The sequence below is a fragment of the Myodes glareolus genome, chromosome 25 (assembly GCF_982192425.1).
Source record: "Myodes glareolus chromosome 25, mMyoGla1.1, whole genome shotgun sequence".
Classification (NCBI taxonomy): domain Eukaryota; kingdom Metazoa; phylum Chordata; class Mammalia; order Rodentia; family Cricetidae; genus Myodes; species Myodes glareolus.
In genome coordinates this window covers 2,627,081-2,654,822 of record NC_142050.1, presented here as the reverse complement: position 1 = coordinate 2,654,822, position 27,742 = coordinate 2,627,081, and the positions used below count along the sequence as shown (strand labels likewise).

Sequence of the window (27,742 nt, the reverse complement as noted above, 5' to 3'; positions counted from 1 at the left end):
ACGTGTTCCTCGGGTTTTCCCTCTCTGACTGCAGGCAAAAGTTTGGAAGTTAGGCTCAACTTTTCAACTCCCGGGAAATTCCTCTTAGGACACAATGCGCGCGGGGGCGGGTTGGGACACTGTTGCAGACGTGATTCAGCTACATTTTTGAGCTCCGCCCCGTTGAGGGTCCAGGGACGTCTGCCTGCTTAAAGGCCGCTCTCCTGTGAGCAAGTAATTAGCACTCTCTTCCCTGCACGCTGTCCGGGGAGCAGCAGCTCCACCCTGCATTATGGACCCTGCTATGCCCCTGGGACTGTGGCTTCTGCCGCTGCTCCTGGTGATTTCCGCTCGGGGTCTCGCTTCAGCATCCACCCAAGGTATCTGTCCAGGATCCATTCCTCTTACCTCTTTTCACCCACCGCCCAGGGACGTGCTTTCTTGCTAGGCTGTCCCCAGGGCCTCTGCCAAGGGGAAGTCCTTCATAGTTACTGTAGAAACTTCTGCTGAGCTCTGACTCCAGACCTTCCAGTCCTTGGTAGGCACAAAATTTGACCTTCTCTCCTGTTGTTTTTCTTCCGATTACAGGGAATAACTTAGAGATCTGCCTTTTGCCTTTGGAGAGGGGACCTTGTCGGGCTCTCATCTCCAGGTTCTACTATAATAGGAACCAGCAGAGGTGCCGCAAATTCAAGTACGGGGGCTGCCTGGGCAATGCCAACAATTTCCACAGTCGGGATAGCTGTGAACACACTTGCGGGAATATCGAGAGTAAGTGGGGTGCACTGGGCTCAGCTAGCGCCTGCACCAAGAGTCGGTCAGAGCTCAACAGATTTTCCAGGTCTTGCTGAGTCAATTGATTTTTAACCTCAAGTTTCCGAAGTGCTAAGCAAACTTCGCTGACTGCTCCCTCCCACCTCCACCCCGTTTGTTATTAGTTCTCTGAGAATTTCAGAAAATATGTGTTGATCATTTCCATCTCGTTTCTTCCAGATCCATGCCCCCTTTCCTACCCACCCAACTTTGTACTTCCCCAAGCCCTACAGAGTAGAGTTTATGCTGTCTGTATACTCTTGGACATGTGGAGAGTGGTCACCCCACCTGGGGCTATGATTTTAAAGAAAATTGATTTTGCCCCAAAATCAATTCCTTTGTTAGGGGTGAGACTTTGTGCCCATCTCCCTTATGATTGTTTCTAAGTTTTCCCAAAGTTTAACCCCAAATCTACAACCACGAACAAAGCTCCTCTCTCTGTCAGATTTCATTGCAATGCAGTGCCTACGTGAACTTTGGGAAGGATGAATGAGTTCATCTTAGACCATCAAAAATGCAAGGGAAGGACATCATTACTCTTTCTATATCCACCATTATTTCCAGAAAAAAAATGGTCTCTGAGATACGGGATACTTTTATTGGTTTTTACTTTTGAGGAGGGATTTCTCTTGGAATATAACTTTAATTTTGTTTCTTGGCTTAATGTAGTGGGATAGCTAAACTTCACAAGAGTTTGTTTTCTTTTACTTTGCCATTTTATAATTGTATTGATTAAGGATGATATAGGGCTGTGGCCACCAATGAACTTAGTCAGGAAAAAAATGTGTATTGAACTGAATGAATTTGTATGCAGAAACAATCAGAGAACAGTCTTCAACTGAAGCTGAAAGCCATGTCACAGCTGAGTCAGGCTTCATACACTGTCTAGAAGTGTACTTTCTGATGAAAGGACATATTTTTTGGAATATAGTATTCTAGTATGAAATAAGATTCTTGTACCCCAGTAGTTTTGGAAGTTATGAGAAAGTTTTGAAAGTACTGCTTAGAAGGCTGCTTTGATTTTCTTTATAATCTTACTAATTTCTTTGGTTAGCATGCAAAACAGTGGACTTTCTTAGGCTCCTTCACACATATATGCCATTGTACTTTATGTCCTTCTCCCAGCACCCTGAGCACTGTTTCTCATTCTCTGCTCTGTTTTTTCTGGTCATTTTGCCTTCATCTCTTACACCACATGCACCCTGTACAGTCTTTTTTCCCCTCTCGCTGCTTGGAGCTTTCTTCCCTGTCCCACATTTCTGCCCTTCAACTTTCACTATACATAAGCATCAATCTAGATCCTGCATATGTGGTGTTGGCCTTTTTGAGCATGGCTGAGTTTGTTTTCCATGATGATCTTCAGTTCCACTCATTTCCCTGGAAATGTCATTTCCACTACTATTTTCATCTGAAAACATTCCATTGTACATTCAGCCACATTTACTTAAAGAGTCGTCTGTTGTTGGACAGCTAAGATATCTGCTATTGTAAAGAGTACAGCAATAAGCATGCATGTTCAGATATTTCTATGGTGTGTGCACCCAGGGCTCTTTAGATACACGCTTGAGTGTAATAGAGTTGGGTCAGATAATAGTTCTATTTCTACATTTGGAGGATCCCCCCCAACACACTGACTACCATAGTGGCTATACCAGTTTACTTTCTTATCAGCAGTGAATAAGGGCCTACTCTTCTTGCCCCAACCCCTTACAGCTCTTGCTTATTTCCTTGATAATTACCAAGGAAGACTATTGTGGGATATTTATACACTGTGTGAAGGTGCACTGCTGTTGTTGGTATAATAAAATGCTGACCAGTCAATGGGTAGGCAGGAGGTACAGGTGGGACTTCTGGGGACAGGAAGGACTTTGGGAAGAAGAGTGGGGTCGCCAGCCAGATGAAATGCCACACGGCAGAATGTCTGTTAATATAAATGGGTTAATTTAAGTAATAAGAGCTAGTTGAGTGAAGTCTAAACTGAAGGCCAAGCTTTCATAATTAATAAGAAGTCTCCGTGTTGTTATTTGGGGTTGGTGGGGGAAAAGAAAGCCTGCTACAGAACACTTCTTTGAGTAACATGTTTTATTACCTCTCCATTCCCCCAGAAGTTCCTCCAATTTGTCGGTTAAAACTCAAAACGTACCCATGTGACAAGCCTTATGTAGAATACTTCTTCAATCTGAACACCATGACATGTGAACCCCTTAGCCTTGATCTGTGTAGCAAAAGTATGAACATATTCCCCGATGAAAATGCTTGTAAGAAATTCTGTGAACCAAGTAAAAGTGAGTATTTTAATTGTGTGTTTCTATTCAAGATTTTTATCAATATTTTAAGGGAAAATTAATAATTTGATCTAAAATTAACTTGGTTTACTTGCCAGGGATTGCATAATCATGTGATATTGGTCATGTATGTATGTGTGCTTGTATGTGTTTCTCAGAAATCAAACCTAGACTGTGTCGATATTCACAACTACTGCCCCAAAGGAAGCAGAATGTCCTTATTTTTCCATGTGTGGGTACTAGATTAATGATGTACACAATTCTCAAGACTGCACCAACCATCACAAAGACATTAACAAATGTTGCTACTTTTTCTCTTGTTTCTGGAACACTCCAATTGGACATCTCTAATTAGAAAATCTAAAATTTGAACAACTTGAAAATCAGAAAGTTTTGAGCATTGGCCTTGCTTCACAAATGGAAATTCTTATGCTTGACCTAAATTGATGAGGGGCAATCAAAAATCAGGCACTACTATCATCACATTAAATTGTCTTCAAATCCTGCACTAAAGGAGATTGTGAAACATGAACTTCCTGTTTGGAAGTGCATCTCAACACCACATAGGCAAGACATATATATCATTTTGCATATGTAGATGTTCCAAAATTTGAAACACCCTGGAATATGAAACACTTCCCAATCATTTCATATAAAGAATATTCATCCTGTATTACATAAAAATAGAGGAAGGATCTAATGGATGGGAGCGGAGAACAAGAGTGGACATAATGCTTTTTTTTCTCATATTTTCTGGTATATATCTATGTATGAACGAGGAAGCAGGGACACTATAGGAGAAGTAAATGGGTCAGTAGCATTGGTGATAACAAATGGGAAATGTAATGTGGGATTTAAGCACAATGAGAATAAAAATGTCATGATGTAAACTATTTTTATACCAAAGAAAGTAATCGATAAAAAACATAGTATATACCAATAAGTGCTGAGACTTCAGAAATGCATGGAAGTGGTTTTGTGTACGAGACTGTGGAATACATAGGGCTGAGACTTTGTTTGAGCTTTTATATGCTTTGATAATTGCAAATCATATCACAGTTTTCTGCCCTGCTTTTTCCCCAACTCTTCAACCGTTTCCACCAGATATAGTAGGGACATACAGATCTTAAAATGTTAAATCCTGAAGTTCTGTGGCAGGCCTCTGTGGCTGTACTGTGCTGAATATACAGAATTAAATATTGAATGTATGTAAATGTTCCAGTGATAGTACCAGCCCAAAAAGTTTGTCAAGGTATGCCACATACCTTCCTTTGGAACTTAACCCATTTTTAGCATGTTGAGTTGGACACTTACTTTCTTTTTACATACAAAAGGTAAAAAACATGGCTTTTATAAAAGGGGTTATTTTAGCTGCTTATGAAATTGAGAAGGATGTATATGGGAGGCGTTGACTGGCAGAGGACATGATGTAAACATAGTGCATATATATGAACATTAAATTTTTAACTTAATAAAAAATAAATGATCAAAATGAAGGAGGTAACCTTCCTTACAACCTGGACTCACATTTTGAAATGGTTCAGTGTCTTGGATTCAGTATGAGGCCTGTGTGGGATTTTCTTCAGCTATTTCACTGACCATCAGCATCTCTTACTTTGGTATTACAGCATTTTTAATTTCTTTTTCATACAGTTCCATCATTTTGCTCCAGTCCAAAAGATGAAGGCCTGTGTTCTGCCAATTTGACGCGCTATTATTTTAATTCAAGAAATAAAGCCTGTGAGACCTTCACCTACACTGGCTGTGGTGGAAATGAAAATAACTTTTATTACCTGGATGATTGTGACCGTGCTTGTGTTAAAGGTAGTAAAGCTCTTCATATTCAGTCATTACACAACAAGAATGAATAATTCAAAAGGAAGATTGTATTTTCTATATCCATTTCACTAGTGCCAAATGGCCATGTCTAGACTAATCTTTCAAAGACAGTGCTTGTGTGCCGATTTGGTTTGTCAGAGGCACATGCTGGCTCGCTGTAGCAGACAGTAGGCATGCTCTCCCAGTTTCAGATATAGATCATTGGCACCCGAACGCCTAATGAGTTAAGCTGTGCTTGTACCCAGGATAGATGAAATGAGGTGAGGTCATAAGTATTCTGAACAATTTGATTGAAAGTGAGTTTCAGACTAAAACCTTGTGATGTTAATTGCAATTTTGTTGTCTTTAGCCCCAAAGAAGTCAAAGAAAAGGAAGACAGAAAGTGGTTTCAGAATCAGAACAAAGCCCAGACGTTGGAATCCGCGTTTGAAGCATTCCCTTATACTTGAGGAAACAAATCGTTAGTAATTTATTCATCTGATTTTACTGTTATGTCACTTTTTTACTTATGTTTTTTATTCATAACAAGCTGCCTTCAAATGTTAAGTTAAAATTTTTAATTTACTGTTCAAATATTTAAGTGACTGAATCCTTTCAGTTCTCAAATATAAATGTGAACATGAATCATCCAAATTCTTGGGGTGGGTTAGTCCTCATTTCAGAAGACAGTGGTTACTAAAATGGCATAAGTCAATATAAATTGTGCAATTTTAACATATATGATCATCAACAAGAATGGTAAAACCATTTAATTACAAACTTAAAAGTTTAGGTTGTATTTTAGACTTCAGGAGACAAATTGCTGTTTTTCGAACACTTTACACAATCATCCCAGCACTTACACTTATACCTTGCCTTCCATTCCTGTCTTGTCAGATTTCAGTATAATTAGGAAGAGCAGTTATTTCAAAGTTATAATTATTACTGGATGAATTTAAGATGTGGATAAATTTATGTAATTCTGTGTCTCTTTATTTTCTCATATCTGACAAGCTACATTTTCCATAGATGACATTCTTTGACAATATGTGTTGTATTATTTCCTCAGACAAAATTTTCTGGAAAACAATGACATTACTAGATCTTTTGTACATGTAAAATGTGTCTTCCAAACACATGTATGATTTAGTAACTTGAATTTCACAAATAAATTATTTTTAAAAGTGGTTATTACAAGAAGATAGTGTTTTTCTTTTTTAGTAAAAGGAAAAATTAAGAAAAATGTAATATATCTTTTTAGAAAATTCAACATTTAAAAGTAATTCTTTAGCAAAATTACAAGAACATTTGGTCTTTGACTGAGAAGACACTTACCTGAAAATCTATCACAGTTATTTTGGAAACACTGGTGTGCTTGAGAATATTGACCAACGCAGAAAACTGGAAACCAACCATATGTAAAGTGATACATGGGGCATGAGCAGAGTGTCTCTGTGTGTGTATAATCAGACCCAAAATTCAGTGAGGAAACTGGGACCAGGCAACAAGAGCAAACACAGACATTCTCAGATGTCATGGAGGATGTCGACTCATTTAAAATGATAGCCTAGAAAAGGACATAGGCAATAAACAGTTAACGAATGGGAGACAAGTTTTATGTAAATGATCCTTCTGTAGTTTTGACTTTGGAACATGCTGTGTTTTATGTAAGTTTACACAAGTTAAAGGAAAGAAATTGGGCATTTTTTGAACACTGAAAAAAATGTAGCCAAGGAACTATTGAACAGTAAAAGAAGTACAAACAAGATATAGTTTTAGTTTTGGTGGCTTTCAGAACCAGTACATGACCTTAAGTGGCAGTATTCCATTTAAGGATTTAAACATTCTAATGAAATCAGAGAAAGTAAGGAAAAGTTCTTCAACTGTGATTAATTATCCCATCAGTTACTGGATGACTCTCTGGTAATAATTGGCTTAGGCACCGGTTCTATAAGTATAGCAGAATGATATGATTGAGAATCATTAGAATAATTGCATTCATCTATCCAGCCTGGTACTTGCTCATCCAGGCAGTGTCAGAGGTTGGCTCCCTCTTGTGGCTTGGGTTTCAGGCATTTGGCCACTCCCACAAGCTCTAAGATATCATTGCCCCAGCACATCTTAAAGCAGGAGAAATTGTAGATTGAAGATCTTATGATTGAGTTGGTGTCCAAGTCCCACTGCCAGAAGACTTGCTGGGTTATAGAAGATGGCCAGTTCAGGCTCCGTATTCCCCACTTGTAGATGTCTTCTCTGGGATCACTTTTGAAGATTCCACATTCTTCTGCATGTGCCCAGCAAGTTCATTTGTCTTTTCCTGCACTCGCCCTTCATCCCTTCCTTCACCCCTGCCTATTTCCTGCTGTTCCCATCCCCACCTGCCTCCAAGTTTGAATTAGAAATATTATTAAGAACACAGATGTCATGTTTTTCCAAGATGCATCTTATTCCCCAGCTTCCACTAAAGCTCCTTAGAGCAGTGACAAGTAACACTAAGCACACTTGTTCCTCACATCTTTTTATCTTAATATCATACTTTACCAAAAAAGAATTGGCATTCTTAGGAAAAGTCCCCAAACATAACTCTAATGTAAGAACTATTCAGAGAAGCCTGGGTCATATTATTCTAAATTTCAAGGAAGGAATCAAAAGTAGCTCACACTGATATAAAAGAAGACAATATTAGCATCAAACCAAATAAGGGCCTCAATACATAAAAACATATAAATGTATAAAAACTGCATGTATAGAACACATGCGCATGTACACCTGTACAAATGGGCACATACAGTTACACACACACACACACACACACACACACACACACACACACACACACAACCGAGGCACACATAAGCAAAAAGCATAAAGTTTTTATTTGATGATTTATATCTTCTTTATCACAAACACTGCGACAACCCTGGAAACCGACATCGGGCTTAAAATTCTCTGTGCTGTGCTAGCTCCAAGTATTCACCTTGCCTCCAAGCTTGTAGACTATTAGCTAAAGATCGCATTCAGTAAGGAACTATCCTTTCCATGTCTGCTCTTGGGCTGGAGAAATCCCCAAGACGGTGCAATTGGGAATAAACCTCTAGGATGACAGTGGAGAGCAGATCTAAGAGAAAGTCACGTGTATGGTGTCTTTTGATCCTCTTTCGCCTGGCGAACTTTGTGACAGGGCAAGAATAGATCTTTACAAGTTTGTGCTTCTATTAAAGTTTCTCTTTCAAAAATAAAAATGAGGAACTATATAAATGTGCCAAGTTCTACTTTAAGAGTAACTATGTATTATGATAAGCTGGCCTACATGGGTGTAAGAAAAAAATGAGAATCAGAATCATTCAGAGTAATTTCTTTCCCCTTCAGTCACTAACAATTATCTATCAAATATGTGTATTTAAGTTTGTTATGACCATTCTTCTCACATGCTAGGATAATCAAAACAACCTGATTACCTTCCTGATGAGGCCCACTCATACCCAATTATCTACACTAGGGCCAAGGCACTTTCAGAGAAAAAAAAATTCTGATCAGGCTATTCATTTTTTTAAAACTCTGTAATGTTTTTCTATATATTAAAGTGTGTGTGTTGTACATATAAATTTATGTATTTATATGTATGTATGCAAGTGTGTACACAGGACAAAAGTTGACATCACACTTCTTTCTTGATCGCTCTCCACCTTACTTTTGGAGAGAGAAGTTTTTACTGAGGTGCATCAATTTGTATATGCTCTAGAGGTCCACCTGTCTCTGCACACACACACAAACACACACACACACACTACATGCTACTACTTCCAGCTTTAACATGGGTTTATGCTAGCACAGCAGGAACATTTTCCACAAGCCATCTCTCCAGCCCCATTTTCCTACTGAATCTTTACACTAGTCTCCAAATCATTATTGTGTTGCTTATAACTAGACCTTCCTGTATCCTAGACACAAATTCTTCTCAATTCTAACATCACCTCCAACCATAATTCAGTAGTATTATATTATTTGAAAATTTGAAAGCATGCCACAGAGCTTAATTTATAGAAGGTGGTTCTCCAAATTTATGCATGATTATAGGAGGTTTGAGATGTACATATGGATGAACATCAGTCCTTCACAGTTAGTTATGTCTGTTATGTGATGATGACAATAAAGATGCACATGGCAAACAATAGCTCTGAAATAGTAGAATGGAGACTTGGAAAAACTGAGAAACACTCTTTTGTGTTTAACTCTACATTTTGTCTTTGAAGAGTTATCCTCCCTTCATGTAAACATCTCATAAACTTATTCTACTTTGAATTGTTAAAATAATTCTAGACCTCTTCAAGCAGGCTTACTCATTGATCCTAAGAACTTGGTTAGCCATGCAAATTCCTAGTTACACTGGTGCTGCATTGAACTATTTTCCTAACAGTTCTATTAAGAAATATGACATGCAAATTTTTAAAGTGTTTCACATTTTTTTATGAAGTTTGAGAATGTCATGTTACCATCCAACACCAGGTCTTCTTTGGCAATATCAGGGTTGATGGCAAAATCCTAGAACAATCAGATGCATTCAGGAGAGGGATTGAACAATCAGATGCACTCAGGAGAGACATTGAACAATCAGATGCACTCAGGGGAGACATTGGAACAAACTTCTTGACTGGGATGAACATGCAAAAAGCCCTGTGAATCCATGCCAGATACTTCTCTGGTTCTGTCGTTTCTTCTGGTAAAATTAGATCCATTTGTAAAGGGCTGCTCTTATGCTCCTGATCTACAGAAATCATATATGTAAAAGTTTCGTATCATGTGCTTAAAAATAGAAACATGTAGAAAAAATACAAGATCTCCTGAGTAAATTGGGAGCATGGGGACCTTGGGGGAGGGTTGAAGGGGAGAGGAGAGAGGTAGGAAGGGGAGCAGAGAAAAATGTAGAGCTCAATAAAAATCAATAAAAAATAAAATGGCACACAGATCTAAAAAAATAGAAATATGTTTTTCATGCAAAATTAATAGGTTTGCTTTAGCTTTCAAAGACATTATCATATTCCCCTTATAGTTTGTAGAAAATAAGAACTAAAGATAAAAAAGAAGCAATACAGATGTTCACCAAGTGATTAATAAGCATATTTATTTTTTGAGGCACAAATCACTAGGTGAAGAACTACATGACTTTGTCAGTGTGTGCTAATAAATTTCATTGGTTTGTTCCCAACTACAATTGTTCAAAAATGTCAAATATAATGGATATCAGAAAAATGAATCACTTCCTTATGATAAAATGTCTTTTAAATCTGTGTTGTAATTGATGTTTCTAAAATAATTATGGATGTCAAACTTGCTTCTGGGTAAATTTAAGATGTACAACATAATGTTTATTTATAGCCATCCTTAAATAATTATATTTGGTAATCTACTTACCATGGTCATCACTTTTCATGGCACAAGTTCCCCAAATCAGTTAGTTTTCTTAGCCAATTTTCAATGCACAATGCTACTAACTGTGGTCATTTTGCTATGTATTAGATTCCTAGGTTGGTTTATCCCACTTAACTATGAGTTAGTGTTTTCTGCTTAACATCTTTCCAACCCCTCCTTTATCCCTGCTCATCACTGTTTGAACTCTTCAGTATGTATGTGCTAGTTGTCAACGTAAGTGTGATCATGGAGTGTTTTTCTTTCTGTCTCTCCCTCACTACGCTCTCTAAGACCAGCCATGCTGTTACAAATGGCAGCATCACCGTTTTCTGAAAGATGGATAGATAGATAGATAAATAGATAGATAGATTTATAGGTAGATAGATAGATAGATAGATAGATAGATAGATAGATAGATAGATAGATAGATAGATAGATAGATAGATAGGCAGCCAGGCCGCCAGACAGCCAGGCAGCCAGGCAGCCAGGCATATATTCCCAGTTTCATCGCTCACCAGTTAATGGACATTTGTGTTGTTTCCGTGCCTTGGCTGCTGTGCACAGTGCTGCAGTGAGCAGGAGCTCCTGCATGAGCCTTCATCCTCTTCTCTGTAATCATTTCCCCAACAAACATTCCAAGGTGCATTAAGGTTTGCTTTTCTCTGCCCCTTCCTTGAACTTGCCATTTCTGGACGTTTAGGTAATAGCTAGGAGATGGGAATATGATGATGTTTCATGGTTTTGATTGTTGTGTTCTCTTTGAAAAACTATCTGGAGCATCTTTTCATTGTACTGTTGACTGTTTCATAGCTTCTTTGGGGAAATATTTGCCCAAGGTTTTTGCCTATTTCAGTTTTTCATTTGAGTTATATGTTCTCCCATGTGGTTTAGATAAAAACACATAGCAGATATAGGATATACACTAATTTTCTCCCAACTTACAAGATGGCTTTTTGTTTCTTTCTATTGAATTGTGCCTGCTCCAATCTGGTTTATCAATATTTCATAATTTTAAGTATATATACCTTTCACTTTATTTGTTGTTTGTTTTTATGTAGCTTTTTATTATGTAATTAGTAATATTATTATCTTACAGTTTCTCATCCCTGTGGTGTGTGTGTGTGTGTGTGTGTGTGTGTGTGTGTGTGAGACTTCTATATCATTTCATTTGTAGTTACCAACAGACTCATGTAAGATAGCTCACAGTTGCAGTAGTCTATTTTACACTGAAAAAAATTTAGAGCACTCCCTTGTAGTGATGTTTCGTTTGTATTTTAATAAATAAAGCTTACCTGAAGATCAGAGAGTAAAGCAGTCCACTGATCAACCATACAGACCAAGTAGTGGTGGTACACCCTTTTAATCCCAGCTGCAGCCACACTAGTCAACCATAGATACTTGGTGAAGGTGCTTCATGCCTTTAATCACAGCACTAGAGAAAAATGTAAGATGGGAGGAGACAGCTTTTAGGTTCAGTCATTTTCTGAAGATTTCTGGAGGCAGGATCACCATTTTCAGATTGAGGTAGAGGTAAGAGCCAACGACTGACTGCTTTGCTTTTCTGGTCTTCAGACTGAACCCCAGAATTTGTCTCTGAGCTTTTATTAATTTTACTACAGTCTCCCTACTTTTTAACCTCTCTTCCATTCACACTGCACTCACTGAATTCACAATGTACAACTACTTTTGTAACATGGCCGGCCATTAATATAAATTAGCCATAGTTTTCACACTTTCATCTCTGACTTTTATAGAAGAATGACTATTGACTTACTTATCAACTGTAGCAATAAATATTCCTTGTGTTTATAACCTTGGGTACATCTGCATAATCAACCAAAGTGATAGATTTTATTGATTAAATGAATGATAAACTGACAGTAATTTGAATAGATGCACAAAGAGTATTTGTAAATACCAATAGCCTGATATTATGCAAATTTTCAACTAGTAGTTATCAAAGGAAATGTTTTTAGTATAATAAAATCATTCATGTAAACTCACAGAAAATATCATATTACAAGAAAAAAATCAGACAGATTTTCCTCTATGACCTGTTACAAAGAAAGAATTTCTCTCTTTTCTATTTGTATGTGGTTTACTGAAGTTTTAGTATGCTCACTCCAAAGATGTTCTAATGAAAAGAGGAAGTGCCTCAGCCATGTATTCAGATATCATGAGCTTATATTTACACAACTCTACAGGTTACCAGAAAATCTTCTTAGAATTTAAAAGTCAGTGAAGTACAAAGATACAAATGCAACACAGAAATTAGGTACAATTCTTTACAGCAGTGAAAGTCTGTAAACAATGAAAGATAATTATATGGTTTATAATTACTAAAACTGTGGAAAATGCATAATAGCCCTTCTGATAACCTATTTGAGTATGGTTCTTGCTTATAATTCTAAGCTTATGTTTCATTTATATTATTAATTTAGCATTTGCTAGTAGTATGATTAAGTGTATACAGGGTGAATGATAATTTCTAAAATCATTATTTAATTGCGTGCTCTTTTCTTATTAAACTATGAAAGTTTTTGAAAAGATTATTTCTATGCAGCATTTATTGATATTTTCTTTGTACCTCAAAAAAACCCACTTCTCAAGTGTTATTCTCAAGAAAGGATATTAACTTCATGAAGTTAATATCCTTTTAACATTTTTTACTAACTTTTTCATAAGCTTTAAAGAAGTATTTTCATTAATAAAAAATGTGCCTCACTTTCTTTTTTAAGAGCAGTTTTATACTAGAGGATATGTGACTTTTTGTTCTTTCTGAAGTATTTTGGATGTTTCTTGAGGAGGAACAGCAAATGGTCCTTTGTTGGGACTGACTCACTAGGTTTCTTAGTTCAAGTTCACTCTCTTTATCAGCACATAGAAGTAATGTCTTTAAGGAACAGTGACCCTTTTAGGAATTGGTGTGTCATCTGCTGTATGAGATCCTCACTCTACACCACTTTTTTCCTTCTTTCTCTTCACTACTACGGCTCCAAAAAATGTTTACTTCTTCGAGGTTGTTACCTTACTATTCTCTGCAACACCTTCCCACGGCTGCTGCGTCTGACCTTGGAGTGTTCAAATCCTTCCCCACCCCATGAAGTTCCCCAACAGCTGTCATTCTGATCCATCAGACTGAAGACTTTGCAGTAAAAGCATCATCCCTTGAAAAGAGTATGCTTCAACAACTCCTTTTTCACACAATCTTTACTTTTTTTCTCCCATTAAAGGTAAATTGAGGTTTATAGTTTTTCCTTTCTCAATTTTCATACAAATTTAAGTTACAAGTGGTTTCATTAGTTCTCATTATGGATTTTGATAACCTGTTAGGGACATAAAGAAATTATTATTTATGTATGTACTGACTACTACCCTAGGGAAAATGGGTGTCTCAAACAATTTGCTAAAATTAAAATGATCTTTAAAGTTTTAAAGACTGTGCATAGATCAATTTTCTTTTTAGCTTTTTAAGCTCAATCTGACTTTTATATTCATACCTCTGAGTGCATACAGAATAGAAAATGTATATTCACACTGCTTCAAAGCCCAAGCTCCTTAGCCTTTGCATGAATTTTATAACCTTAGCTTAGCTAGCATTTGATGCTAATAGATTCTTTAGCAAAGGCACAAATTGATATGACCCTGGATGAGGAGGCTGTAACAGAGTCCAGCTGCTCCCTCTGAGTCTGAAATGGATGTTAATCTTGTACTAATCCTACATCATTTGCTTAGCAGGCTCTTTTCATGTTTGATACTGAAGAGGTTTGCTGTCTGTTCTTACCATCTCTAGGGAAATTTTCATCTAAATCACAGCATTATAATTGTCTCGGCAAATTCATATTCTACAATGTTTTTAAAGTTAATCTTTTAGGATAACTTTACATTTTTTATCCAGAGAGGTGGCTCACACATAATTTTTAATTTCAAGAATATATTTCTAGTGCTTTAATTCTTGGGCTTATTAGAGGTAAGTACATGCTGGTACATCACCAGTTTAATTTTTATGTGCTGAAATTAAACATATTTCAAATAGTTTACATTTTAAATCAATTTATAAACCAATGTATATTTTTGTAATAATTTGCTATCTAGAGAAATATAATTTTATAACTCAGATTTTGTATGTAAATGTTATTTGTTAGAATTAATATTCAAGGCTTGCCTAACCAAATATATATATTATTTTGTTAGTTAAAAGCAGGACATTTCTAAATTCTCTTCAATGAGGCTGAAGGAGTGAAACAAATGTTTAATCACCAGGGTGCAGGTGTTTGTCTTTCTTGAAAAGGAGACTACTAAAGCCTGGCGGTGGTGCACACCTTTAATCCCAGCACTCAGGAGGCATAGGCAGGTGGAACTCTGTGAGTTTGAGGATAGCCTGGTCTACAGAGCAAGTCCAAGATAGCCAGAACTGTTACATAGAGAGACCCTGTCTCGAGGTGGGGGGGGGACACTACCAACAAGAGTTATTTTTAACTTTCTTTTCCAAGGACTTAAAATGGTTCCTCTTACTTCTCTGTCAAGGTAATTCTTAACTAATTGAATATGTTCATTCTTCAGATTAATTTTAGAATTTATTTATCAAGTTAAAAATACTATTCCACTAATTCAATTTTCATAATGCTTACACTTGCATCTGAAATGTTATCATTGTAGTGAAATGTTTCTCACTAAACGGTATAAAGAATGCAGGCATATGACTTTCTATACCAAACATAACCAACTTCAGAGTCAGGATGAGTCCTCCTTTCTCCATCACTGCTTGGATGGACAGCTCTTACTGCCTGTGAAATATGTAGCAGCCACTACACACACTCCTTCTTCCAGTGAAATCAGAAACAGTGAATGCTATGTTCAAACCCTTCATACTTGGTTGAGAGACATCAGTTATAATTCTATTGGGCACCAGAATAGGAGTCAAAAGACAAAACTTAGCATGTAAATGGGATTGCTTTTTGCCTTTCATATTTAAGTTTCTCCTAGACAATGAATAGTGGGTGATTACAAATAGATACTGCGATTTTCTATACAAATTGCAAAGCTACATTTATTAGGAGGAAATCAACTTTTTTTCTTCAGAATGATTTCCATATTTTTTCTAACACTGTAAGAAAAAAAGAACCATTTTCTTGTGTAATGCTAGTCTAATTAGAGAGTTTTGTATTGCTCAGCACTGAGTCATAGGTACTCACATGTAACACACATTTTGTAGATAAGTGAAATGTGTATCACCAATAATGAGGTAGCACAACCATGTATCATTTGCTCAGAGTGAAGATTGTGGGCTCAGTGGGCACAGGTATCACGGGGTAGTTAATTCTCTCATTTGCAAAGCATTCCTGCAACCTGAATTTGGTAGAACCTAGGAGTCAGTTCTCCTAAGAAGCCTGGGAATTGACGAGGGGCATTGTAAGGAAGAGTTGGGGCTCTACTGTAATAGCAGTGTGATAGTATTCGCCAATGCTCTGGGGCGGTGGACATTGGCACATTTACAGGAATGGGTGAATGTCTTCCTGTTTAATGTGGTATTCTGGAAATAAATGTACCAAGGATATCACTGAAGATATGCTGACTTAGGACTTGATAGATGAACAAATAAAGGCATGTAAGTGAGGATATACATGAAATAATTTTCCCAGTCAATTCTTGGGGGAAGGAATGACTTATGTCTCATACAGGGAAGGAATATTCTTTAATGCCTGAAGCACTACTTGGGTGGTATAAACATCACAGATGACATCAAATACCCAGTGGCCTCAGTGGCCTTTGATTGTTTAAGCAGACTAGTGCATTTCAGCACATAGCAGACGAATATCTAATAGGAAGTCTTCCTTGGAGGGGTAAGAGAACAAAGCATCTATCCCAAGGGAATGTCTGAACCAAGGAGAGCTGCAAGATGTACTCTATTTGCATAAGGTTGACACTATGTGAGGCTTTCCTCTTTATCCAAAGCTTTCTTTGGACGGTACATGGTCCATAAGCACTCAGCTGTAGGCAAGGCACCAGCCTTACTGCTAGAGAACAGAAGAGAAAGTAGATCAGGGCAGAAACAAACTTATGAAGCATCCCTGGACCACAAGGAACATGTCTGTGTCCCTTGCTCATAGCAGGTCTACCTCAGAAGAAAGGTTTGTCACATCCACATGGCTGGAGAAGGCAGAGGCCGAGTATCCAACAGATAAAGTTAGCCACTCTCCCAATAATTCACCAGGGAAATGCCCCAGAGACAAATTGCTAGCAAACTGGACACTGAGAGGTGGCTCTGCTCTTAAATGGGTTCTGAACTGTTTTCATGTTAATACAAGATCTCCTGAGAAAACTGGAAGTGTGGGGGTCACAGGAGAGGATAAAAGGAGAGAAGGGGAAGAAGGGAGAGGAGTGGAGAAAAATGTATAGCTCAATTAAAACAATAAGAAAAATTATTTAGAAATAAAAAGTAGGCCTGGGACAATTATGTGTGTAGAGATGTTGGTGAGATTTTTTTCTACTAATATTTCATGAAATGATTTTTAAACTATTCACGTCTACAAAATTATTGTCTTTTGTATGACAGTACATAGAATTGTGTTAATAATGTTGGTTATATGACTTAATTTTCACTGATATCCAAATTGAGGCAGTACTCTCAAGGTAAGAGTACATACTTATCACATATTTCATCAAAGGTACAAATACCCACAGTGACTGGCTTAATTCATCCTATAGATGCATAGTTACTATCTCACAAAGTAAGACCTGATCTAGAATTTTCTCATTTCTTTCTTTGGGTTTAGGATTTTTATTAGCATATATTAATTGTACAAAGTAATTGAATTTTTTGGTACATTTTCATATACAAGCATAGTGTGCTTGATGGCATTTATCCTCTGTTAGCTTCTCTTATCCTCTTTCCTTCACTCCTTCATAACTCCGAGAGTGTTTTGAGCATTTTTAGGTAAAATTTTCATACAACAAAATGCACACCATCTATAAAGCTATGTAATTCATACAATCATCAAGATAAAAACAAATATTCCTCTCATCAAAAACTGTTTCTTTATTTCCACACACATCCCTGCATCCTTCAACAGAGGCATCCATTATCCGTTGTGTTCCCTTCTAGTTTAGTTTAACTGTTCAATGCTTGCTGAAACGGAAACTATGTTTCTTTCACTAAAATCCATTTGCTTCATATTTTGTGCCACCACTTAAGTCATTGGCCAGTATGTAGGCCATCCTGGCAGTGAGGTTCCACTAGCCTTTTAGCCCACATTCCACATTCCTGAGAAGTTGTCCATGTGTTTAGATCTCTTCAATACATTCCTTTCTGAGATTTTTCCTGAACTCCACTGTTTGTATTGTTTCCTTTCTATTGCTGAGTTGAAGTAACTGTTGTGTCTTCTGGATGTAAGTTCATTGTTTACACATAAAGTTCAGGCTTCTTCCCCAGCCCGTTGTGGGACTGTCCATTTCCACATAGTGTCTTGTAATGAGTAGTCTCACATTAAGTCTAATTTACCAGATTTTCTTTCTTCTGTAATTTTTCTTTCTAAATAAAAATTAAGAAACTTGTGTATGCTCATTGATGGAAAGACAATTTACTATATATTTTCTTGAGAATTATGGTCATTTTTTCTTCATAGGGTTTTGGCAAATGGTATTCCAGAAAACTCATCACATAAAGGGTCAAATTTTCTGCCCTGGAGTTTTCTGTCTTCTGTACTCCAAATAAATATCCGTGTTCATTCTCTTTTCTTTTAAAATTGTCCTTCGTATGGATTTATTAATAAATGTTCCCAAAATGAAATTTAAATTTTTATTATGAATATTTTAGCATCGGTTGTTTCCCTCTGTAACTCTCCACCTTGTTTTAGAGGCAGGATCTCTCACTGAACTTCAGCTCATCCCTTAGGCTAGAATGGCTGACAGTGATCCACAGGGGTTCTTTGTCTCCACTTCTCCAACGCGGTGGATTACAGCTGCTCTGTACCTTTATATTTCTTCTTTTTATTATATGCATCACTCCCACAATTGTCCATCTGTTCAGTTATATATCTGTGAGACTTCTAGTTTGGGAATTATATTAACTCAAATTGCAAAGGACACTAGAGTGAAAATTCTGTATGTACACACACATTTTTATAAACACATAGAAGAGGGTGGTTATATGTTTAACATTTTAGAAAACTATTTTGCAAAGGATTTACTCCACTATTCAATCCCTTTAGCTGATCACAGAGTTCTAGTTTTACAGTCTGCACCAACCCTCGGGACCATGCATCTTTCTAGAATTAGCCTGTGCATGATAGGGAATAGACTCTGCAGTTTGTATTCTCTGAAGAGTGTCAGGCTTTGTTACAGCTACAGATGCCTTAGCTGACTTCCGCATCCCTCTCTATTTCCTGTAAAAGACAACAGTTAAACTCTCTGCTGACTTCTTTGATAATTCTAAAAGATTATATATATGGCTTCCTGCAATTTTTCCTATGCAAACATGGTTCAGTTGTGTGGGTTTGAGACATTTTTTCTCTTTGTTCCTCTCTCCTATTTGGTTTTCTCCCTTTATTTTCCATACTTCACATCTCATACAATTTTTCTCTCAATTCTGTAAGGCTAAATAACATTGGAAGAAAAGCCAAATTAGTGCTATTCATTTTGACAAGAGTTATAGTTGATAGCTACAGGATTGCTCTGATTGACGCCAGCTTTACCCCACTACCATAATTTTTTCCATCAATCAACATGCTAATCTCAAAACTTTTGCCCTTGAATAGTTCATGTTAAAGTCAGTGTCAATGATACCTATAGATGACTATGAACTTGAATTGAGAAGAAAGAAGTATGCTTAAAAGCCAGCCCAGTCTTGGAAGATCTCATCGAGGAATAGGATTTGCCTAGTTACCTGTCTTCTCCATGTTGGCAGCTTTCTATCTCTGTTTTTATGGATTCAGTCCACACTATGGAGCCAGTGCAATGTCCTGATGTTTAGGATAACATTATTTCAGTTAGAACAAACAGTTTTAAATCTTCCCATGGGAACTTGATGAGGAGTAAGGACCTGGGCAAAAGATTGAATGATATGGAAAAATAAGGAGAAGCAAGAAGAAATATTCCAAAGTTAAACTGAATCATTTCCTATACATTTCAGACATGTTAATTACTGTCTGCTTTTTTTTTGCACATTCTTGACATTGATTTTCACCCTTGCAACTCTAGTAGTAGTAGTAGTAGGTGATCTAATTGGGAGTGTGTACTCAAAAAAGCAAAAAGGGCAAAGAAGGTATACACACCTACTGCAAACATGAGGATCCAAGTCTGATTCCTGAAGCCCACATGATAGAAGAAAAGAGCCAAATCTTCCACTGTCTTCCTACTTCTACATGCACACACAAAATAAATTAAAAAGTAAATAAGTAAATGTATTAAAAATTAAGTGGCTAAAACGGACAGGCAAAATTTGGCTTCCATAAAGTTACTTCTGTCTAGCAAATGGTTATTCTTTATTTTATTTTATTTTTTTATTAATTTATAAAAATTTCCACTTCCTCCCCTCCTTCCAATACCCTCCCACTCTCCTCACTCCCTCTCCGCCTTCCTCTCCAGTCCTAAGAGCAGTCAGGGTTTCCTGCCCTGTGGGAAGTTCAAGTTCCTCCCCTCTCCCTCCAGGTCTAGGAAGGTGAGCATCCAAACAAACAAGGATCCCAAAAAGCCAGGACATGCAGACGAAATAAGTCCCAGTGCCATTATCAATGGCTTCTCAGACAGCCCCCATGTCAGCCTCATTCAGAGAATCCGGTTTGATCACATGCTCGTTCAGTTCCAGTTCAGCTGGCCTTGGTGAGCTCTCATTGTATAAGTGGGTGAACGCACCCCTCGCAGTCCTGATTTCCTTGTTCACGTTCTCCCCGTTTCTGCTCCTCATTTGGACCTTGGGTGCTCAGTCCAGTGCTCCAATGTGGGTCTCTGTCTCAATCTCCATCCATCGCCAGATGAAGGTTCTATGGTGATATGCAAAATATTCATCAGTATGGTTATGGGCCAAGGCCAGTTCAGACACCCTCTTCTCTGCTGCCCAGGGAACAATCTGGGGACCTCTCCTTGGGCCTGGGAACCCCTAAAGAATCAAGTCTCTTGCAAAACCTAAAATGGCTCCCTTAGTTGAGATATATACTTCCCTGCTCCCATATTCATCCTTCCTCCCTCCCCCCCATCCGATTCCCCGAAGTTATCCCCCATCCTCCCCTTCTCCCTTCTCTCTCCCCATCTCCCCTTATACCCCCCGCCATGCACCCAAGTTTTGCCTGGCAATCTTGTCTACTTCCAATATCCAGGAGGATAACTATATGATTTTTTTCAGGTTCACCTTCTTATTCAGCTTCTCTAGGCTCAATGTCCTTTATTTATGGCTAGAATCCACTTATGAGTAAGTACATACCATATTCCTCTTTTTGGGTCTGGGTTACCTCACTCAATAAAGCGTTTTCTATGTCCATCCATTTGCATGCAAAATTCAAGATGTCATTGTTTTTGTTTTACCACTGAGTAAAACTCTAATGTGCATATGTTCCACACCTTTTTAAACCATTCTACTATTGAAGGGCACCTAGGTTGTTTCCAGGTTCTGGCTATTACAGATAGTGCTGCTATGAACATAGTTGAACAAATGCTTTTGTAGTATGTTAGGGCATCTCTTGCGTATATTCCCAAGAGTGGAATTGCTGAGTCCTGAGGGAGGTTGACTCCCAGTTTTCTGAGAAACCGCCACACTGATTTCCACAGTGGCTGCACAAGTTTGCTTTCCCACCAACAATGGATGAGTGTTCCCGTCACTCCACATCCTCTCAAGAATAGGCTATCATTGGTGTTTTTGAGTTTAGCTATTCTGACAGGTGTAAGATGGTATCTCAAAGTTGTTTTGATTTGCATTTCCCTGATGGCTAAGGAGGTTGAACATGACCTTAAGTGTCTTTTGGCCATTCGAAGTTCTTCTGTTGAGAACTCTCTGTTCAGTTCAGTACCCCATTTTTAAATTGGATTAATTAGAGTTTTAGTGTCTAGTTTCTTGAGTTCTTTGTATATTTTGCAGATCAATTTTCGAGAAGGTTCCATGAGCTGCAGAGAAGAAGGTATATTCTTTCCTATTTGGGTGGAATGTTCTATAGATATCTGTTAAGTCCATCTGATTCATTACCTCTATTAATTCTCTTATTTCTCTGTTGGGTTTCTATCTGATTGACCTGTCCATTAGTGAGAGATGTGTGTTGAAGTCTCCTACTATTAGTGTGTGTGGTTTGATGACTGCCTTGAGTTCTAAAAGTTTTTATTTTATATAAGTGGGTGCTTTTATATTAGGGGCATAGATATTCAGGACTGAGACTTCCTCCTGATGAATTGTTCCTGTTATGAGTATGAAATGTCCATCTCCATCTCTTCTGATTGATTTTGGTTTGAAGTCAATTTTGTTGGAAATTAGAATGGCCACACCCACTTGTTTCTTAGGTCCGTTTGCTTGAAAAACCTTTTCTCAACCCTTTACTCTGATTCTTTGTGGTTGAGGTGTGTTTCTTGTAAACAGCAGAATGCTGGATCCTGTTTTCATATCCAATCTCTTAGTCTGTGCCTTTTTATAGGTGAGTTGAGTCAATTAATATTAAGTGATATTAATGACCAGTGGTTGTTGACTCCGGTTATTTTTTGTGGGGGGTAGTAGAGTTTGTGTATTTCCCTTCTTTGAGTTGTTCTTGTGAAGGGTCGCTAAATGTCTGAGTTATTGTAGGCAGTATTGGCAATGTTAGATTCCTTGGGTTGCGATTTTCCTTCTATTACTTTCTGTAAAGCTGGATTTGGGGCTACGTATTGTTTAAATTTGTTTTTATCCTGGAATATTTTGTTATCTCCATTGATAGTGAATGATAGCTTGGCTGGGTATAGTAGTCTGGGCTTGCATCCATGGTCTCTTAGTTTCTGCAGTACCTCTGTCCAGGACCTTCTGGCTTTCATGGTTTCCATAGTTAAGTCCGGTGTAAGCCTGAAAGGTTTACCTTTATAAGTTACTTGACATTTTTCCTTTGTAGCTCTTAATATTCTTTCTTTAATCTGTACGTTTTGTGTTTTGGTTATTATATGGTGAGGGGATTTTTTTTTTGATCCAGTCTATTTGTTGTTCTGTATGCTTCTTGAACCTTAATAGGAATATTGTTCTTTAGGTTGGGAAGGTTTTCTTCTATAATTTTGTTGAATATATTCTCTGGGCCTTTGATCCACAATTCTTCTCCTTTTTCTACTTCTATTATTCTTAGGTTTGGTCTTTTTATTATGTCCCAGATTTCTTGAATGTTTTGTGATGAGGATTTGTTGGATTTGCTGTTTTCATTGATCAGAGTATTTATTTTCTCTATGGCTACTTCAGAATCTGAGATTTGTTCTTCTCTCTCTTGTATTCTATTGGTTATGCTTGTTTCTGTAGTCTCTGTTCATTTACCTAGATTTTCCGTATCCAGTCAGCCCTTGGTTTGTGTTTTCTTCATTGTCTCTATTTCAGTTTTCAATTCTTGAACTGTTTACATTACCTGTTTGATTGTTTTTTCTTGGTTTCCCAGGGTATGATTTACAGATTTACTCATTTCTTCAAAGTTTTTGTTATACTTCTCTTCCATTTCATTACTCATTTCTTCAAACTTTTTCTCATCCATTTCTTTAAGGGAGTTATTCATATCCTGTTTAAGGGACTCTATTGCTTTCATAATGGTACTTTTTTCCACTTCTTCAGGCTTAGGGTGTTCAAGTCCTTCTGTTGTAGAGTTGCTGGGATCTGGTGTTTTCATGTTGTTTTTCAGATTGTTGGAGAAATTCCTGCCTTGGCGTCTGCCCATCACTTCCTTCAAATGCTCTCTAATGAATCTTCTGGTACCGGGTCAGGTTTCCTTGTTGGCCAAGGACCTCACTGACAGTAGGCCTACCTTTCTGCAGGCATGCTATTGAAACACAGGAATTCCCTCCTGCTGGGTTGTACTTACAGCCCAGTCCCAGCATGCAAGGCTGCTGAGCTGGGGGATTTTATGACCCCAGGAGGAAGGGAGGAATAAAGGAAGGGGTTCCTGGGTGAAAGCTGGGATGGGATAGGAGGCGAGAGGGCTTAGCCCCTGCAGAGTGACCAGGGAGTCAATGCGGTCAGGGAATGTCTGAGCTCCTCCTTGCCAGGCTACTGCCACGGGTCAGGAGCAAACTCACCCCTCTGATGGATCTTCTGCTAGAGGATCAGTGCCCCTTGCTGGCCAGGAGTCTCATTGAGCTGACACAGGGCCTACTTTTCCACAGGTAGGCTATTGAAACACAGGAACTCCCTCCTGCCAGGTTGCACTTACAGCCCAGTCCCAGTGTTGGGAACCATGTTTTTAAAATTATTTTTTGTTGTCATGTTGTCATTCTCCAGGTCGCCAAAGCTCTCAGTTCATCTTCACCCAGCAGCAGCAACTGATCCACAGCACAGGAAACCACTACCACCAGCTCCCCTTCAAAGTCAAGCCTGGAGCAAATGGTTATTCTTGAGTATGGGCTTAATACACAGCACTGAATAATCAATTCTTGGTCAGTGAATCTTCTATTATCCTTTATGTATAATGAAAGGCTAATTTTTGTGTAAAGACAGCTGCTTTTACTGACAGTGCTAATAATGTCTTTATTCTGATATCTCCTTACCTTAGTTGCTACTAAGGTAACAACCTTAGAACAAGAAGGAGACTGAGATAATAAACATTTTGTATTTAGGTCTCCATAATTTATGACCTTTCAGAACACTATGGTGTATCTTTTCATATACACCCCTATGTTATTTTGTTTCTGTATGTGAATTTGTGGAATAAGACTGACTAAATGTTCAGTTAGCACATTTTCTTTATCAAACATAACATTCCATTGGCTTTAAAGGAATTTAAATTGTTTTAGTCCATGATTTCTTAGAAACAAGTGCCTGAGTTGAAAATTTAGTCAAAATTCCCCCTCTCTCTTGACAAACAAGTATATAATTGCCAAATATCTTAAACACAAATAGACATCAATCATCTCTTCTTTAGAGCTGAGTTATCAAGCTGTTGATATTGGTTTATCAATACAAATTTTAAATAACAAATAATTCTCTTTTCCCTAAATTTTCTACTCTATCCAATATTTTCCCATCACTTCTTCCTAAAGACTTGTGTTCTAAGAGATTTTCTGTATAGCAAAACTTATAGGTACTAGGGAGTGACTTGATAATGTCTTGAACAATCAAATATAGAAGATTTTGCTGAGTCATTGAAGTTGCAGGAAATAACTTACTAGCACAAAAAACATAAATTTTGCTGAGTGAGTCAAAGGTGCAGGGCCTTCCCAAGGGATACAGTGGGTGAAAAGTGTAGAATGTAAACCCTCCTTAACAGCAGCACCCATTATCACTAGAAGTATGCGTAAGACGTTGTTTAAATGAAACCAGGTTTTAAGAAAGGCTCCACTAATAGGGACAATAGGTTCTGTTGGTGTCATGAAAAATGAACCAATAATTTTTGTTTAGTGACATCTATTTGGTCTTGATTTTTCTGATCTTTGACGAGATAAAGAAGGTAAAGGAAAATCCCAGAGAACAGCAAATAATTATTCTCAACATTATTATTTTCTCTAGCATTTCCTTTCAATGAAGTCAATTGTTTCAGATTTCTTTGACCTAGTGTGAAATCTTCCTTCCTGTGTAAAGCTGCAGATGTCACTCTGAACAGACACTCTCCTAGTTTGCTTAGTTACAATATTGCCCTTACACTCTGCCAACATTTAACGGAACCATGAAGTTTATATCTTTATGCCTTTCTTCCATTTCCACAATGTACCTGAGGTTTCCAGATTTTCCTATCATGTTCTTCTTGCCTGTTGTATGAATTTTCTGGTGAGATAGAAGCAAACATTCATCCTTCTGACAGTAGACTAAAGAGTTCAAAACAAGCTCATCTTGGTGAATGAGTTTATTGGGGGTAACTTACAGGAGTATGGGTGAGAAGCTACTTACAGGAATGTAGATGACTTCAAAGCAGCCTTACTAGCATGAAGGCCACCTCTGCATTGGTAAAACTCATAAAAGCTGCATTCCTCCAGCTCCTTGAATGGCTTGAAGGTAACTCAGCTGCTCAAAGACCCTTATTCTCAGCAAGCACTACTACTAGGGTAACCTTAGGGAGTGACTATCTTGTCAGTCAAGCTGAGATATGGGAAACTAACCAGATTCTGTTACTTTCTGAATCTTAACACTCATGCCTCCTCCATCCAGAAGTTGTTTCAATTTGAAGAGAATAGTTACAAATACACACATATATACACAAATACAGTGCATGGTACATATATGAAGATGGACACTTAAAAGAAATCCCATTCTAGCTCAGAATTGAGAATAATAGACAGTTATATGTTTAGGGGTAGACTCACAAATCAGAATCCTTTGCTGGAATGGAGAACAAAAACTGAATTCTGCAGCTGGAAAAAGAGGACAGATACATGCTTTACATTGGCATATATAGTTTAAGAGGCCACACCACAATGGGCGGTTAACTTAAAGGCTAGTGTCTGTATGATTTCCTACAGCACTTCCCCCTTTTGTTTAAATAAGAGAGTTCTATATACATGCATGCTTCTACCTGTGCTTAAAACATTTTTGTAACATGATTGCTCCTGGTATCACCAATGTATTCCCGAGAGAATTTTAAGCACTGAAGACAGTCCACTCGGAACTTGTTTTCTTCTTGGCAAAAGTGGTCTTATGCAAAAAACTGCCCATACTTCAGTCACTAACAAGGTATATGGTATCCGGAAATGGATAAGCAGAACTCTCAAATCTTGCCAAGATAGGGTAAGACAGTTGTGAAAAATTTCCTCCCCCTGAAAAATGGTCTGTCAGTTACTCTAGACCTTAGCCAAAGTTGGTTGCTTCAACGTTGCAAATGAGATTTTGGGTGATTGCCAGGTAGCCAGTTGTCTCAGTTATTTGTTGCACATTTTGGAAGTTGCTTGATTGCATTTCCCCTTCTCAAGTAATATTGTTTCCCTTCTTGGATCTTTGATGGGGTTGAAGACTAGATAGTTGTTACTTTCCTCTTACGATTTGGCCAAGTTATTAATTATACTAGACTTAAACTCATTGTAATAGGATAATTATTAAATATATTTGTTCTTATTACCAATATAAATTGCCTATAAATAATAGCTCACAAGTACTCTCTCTGTTACTCACTATTATTATTAGTGTGCGTAAGCTCACGCTAATCTATTATCCCATCCAATTTTTCTTATTTATCAAAGAGATTTCTGAAACTACAAAATTTCCCTCCAAACTCCCAGCCCTATATTAATTATAATCAACCCCTAAATGATGTCCCTAATCCTGAGGACAAACTTTGTTGGGAAAGTGGACATTGTCTTCTAGAATTACTTCCAGCTGTCATTGGGGTGATGTTCTTTCTATGGGATCCCGTGAAAGTAAAATGATGGTTAAGTTCAAAGGTTACTGTCTGGTATACTTGCAAATAGTCTCTGAGTATTTGGTAGAGTTATTCTTAGGTTGCTATTTGGAGATCTGGCCAGAATGTTGTAAAATAAAAAAAAGTGCACCACTTCAGCTAACCAAGTTGGAACCATCTTGAGCAGCTGGTACCCAACACAGATTTTGTAGTAGAGCTATCACCATCATGATGCCATATCAACCAAGTGGAGTTGCTGTTGTGGGGCCCCATCTTCGTCCTGAAAACATCAAAGATTACTGCAGCAAAATTCATTGTTAATTGTGAAAAACTTAAACATTATTTATACAGAATATATATATTCAATGAAAGGTATGATAAAGATAAAAATAGGTATGAAGAAAAATAAATCTTTTTCTAAATTCTTTATTCTTTCTGTCCCATATCATGACTCCTGACATGAGAAAGAAACTCTGAATTTTTGTTTTAACAATGCTTGGATTCAGAGAGGGACAGAGTCAGTGTCCAACTCTTTCTATATATTCATATGTGTGTGTGTGTGGGGGGGGGGGTGTTTGTGTGTATCACCTGTCCTTGCAAGTCATATTCCTTTTTCTTGATGATCCTAACTGCATAGTTATTTTTCCTTCTGTCAGCATCCAAACATCCAGGATCTCTTGAATTTTTGAAGATGTGTATTTTCCTGCAAAGACAAGAACAGAACCCTGCTCCCACCCTATGTGCTTTCCTTACCACCTGTGATGGTATACATAGTTATTCTTCTCTTGTGGAATCAAAATCAAAACCCTTTCCCCAATGCAGTATATCTCCTGGCTTCTATTGTGAAGTCAGCACATCCTTGAAATAAACTGGCTGATTTAATTCAGAAGACTTTCTATTATCCAATGTCTCTCTGCTATTGTTGTCCCTTTCTTATTAGCATGAAGCAAATTCAAGGTTAATAAAGCATTATGTAATCTA

At 37.6% G+C, this 27,742-nt stretch overlaps 1 protein-coding gene across 2 annotated transcripts; it reads left to right on the top strand.

Annotated features, from left to right (window-relative positions):
• Nucleotides 1–163: 163 nt before the first annotated feature.
• On the top strand, nucleotides 164–27,742 carry Tfpi2 (tissue factor pathway inhibitor 2). Of its 2 annotated transcripts, none has more exons than XM_048436780.3 (6): nucleotides 164–359; nucleotides 568–750; nucleotides 2,898–3,077; nucleotides 4,731–4,901; nucleotides 5,266–5,376; nucleotides 23,719–27,742. In XM_048436780.3, the coding sequence occupies exons 1-6, from the start codon at nucleotides 272–274 to the stop codon at nucleotides 23,832–23,834; spliced, it is 849 nt and encodes a 282-aa protein (XP_048292737.2). In that variant the 5' UTR covers nucleotides 164–271; the 3' UTR covers nucleotides 23,835–27,742. The 2 variants fall into 2 exon arrangements, with proteins under 2 accessions (XP_048292737.2, XP_085539744.1); XM_085683618.2 differs by lacking the exon at nucleotides 23,719–27,742 and adding an exon at nucleotides 20,644–20,709.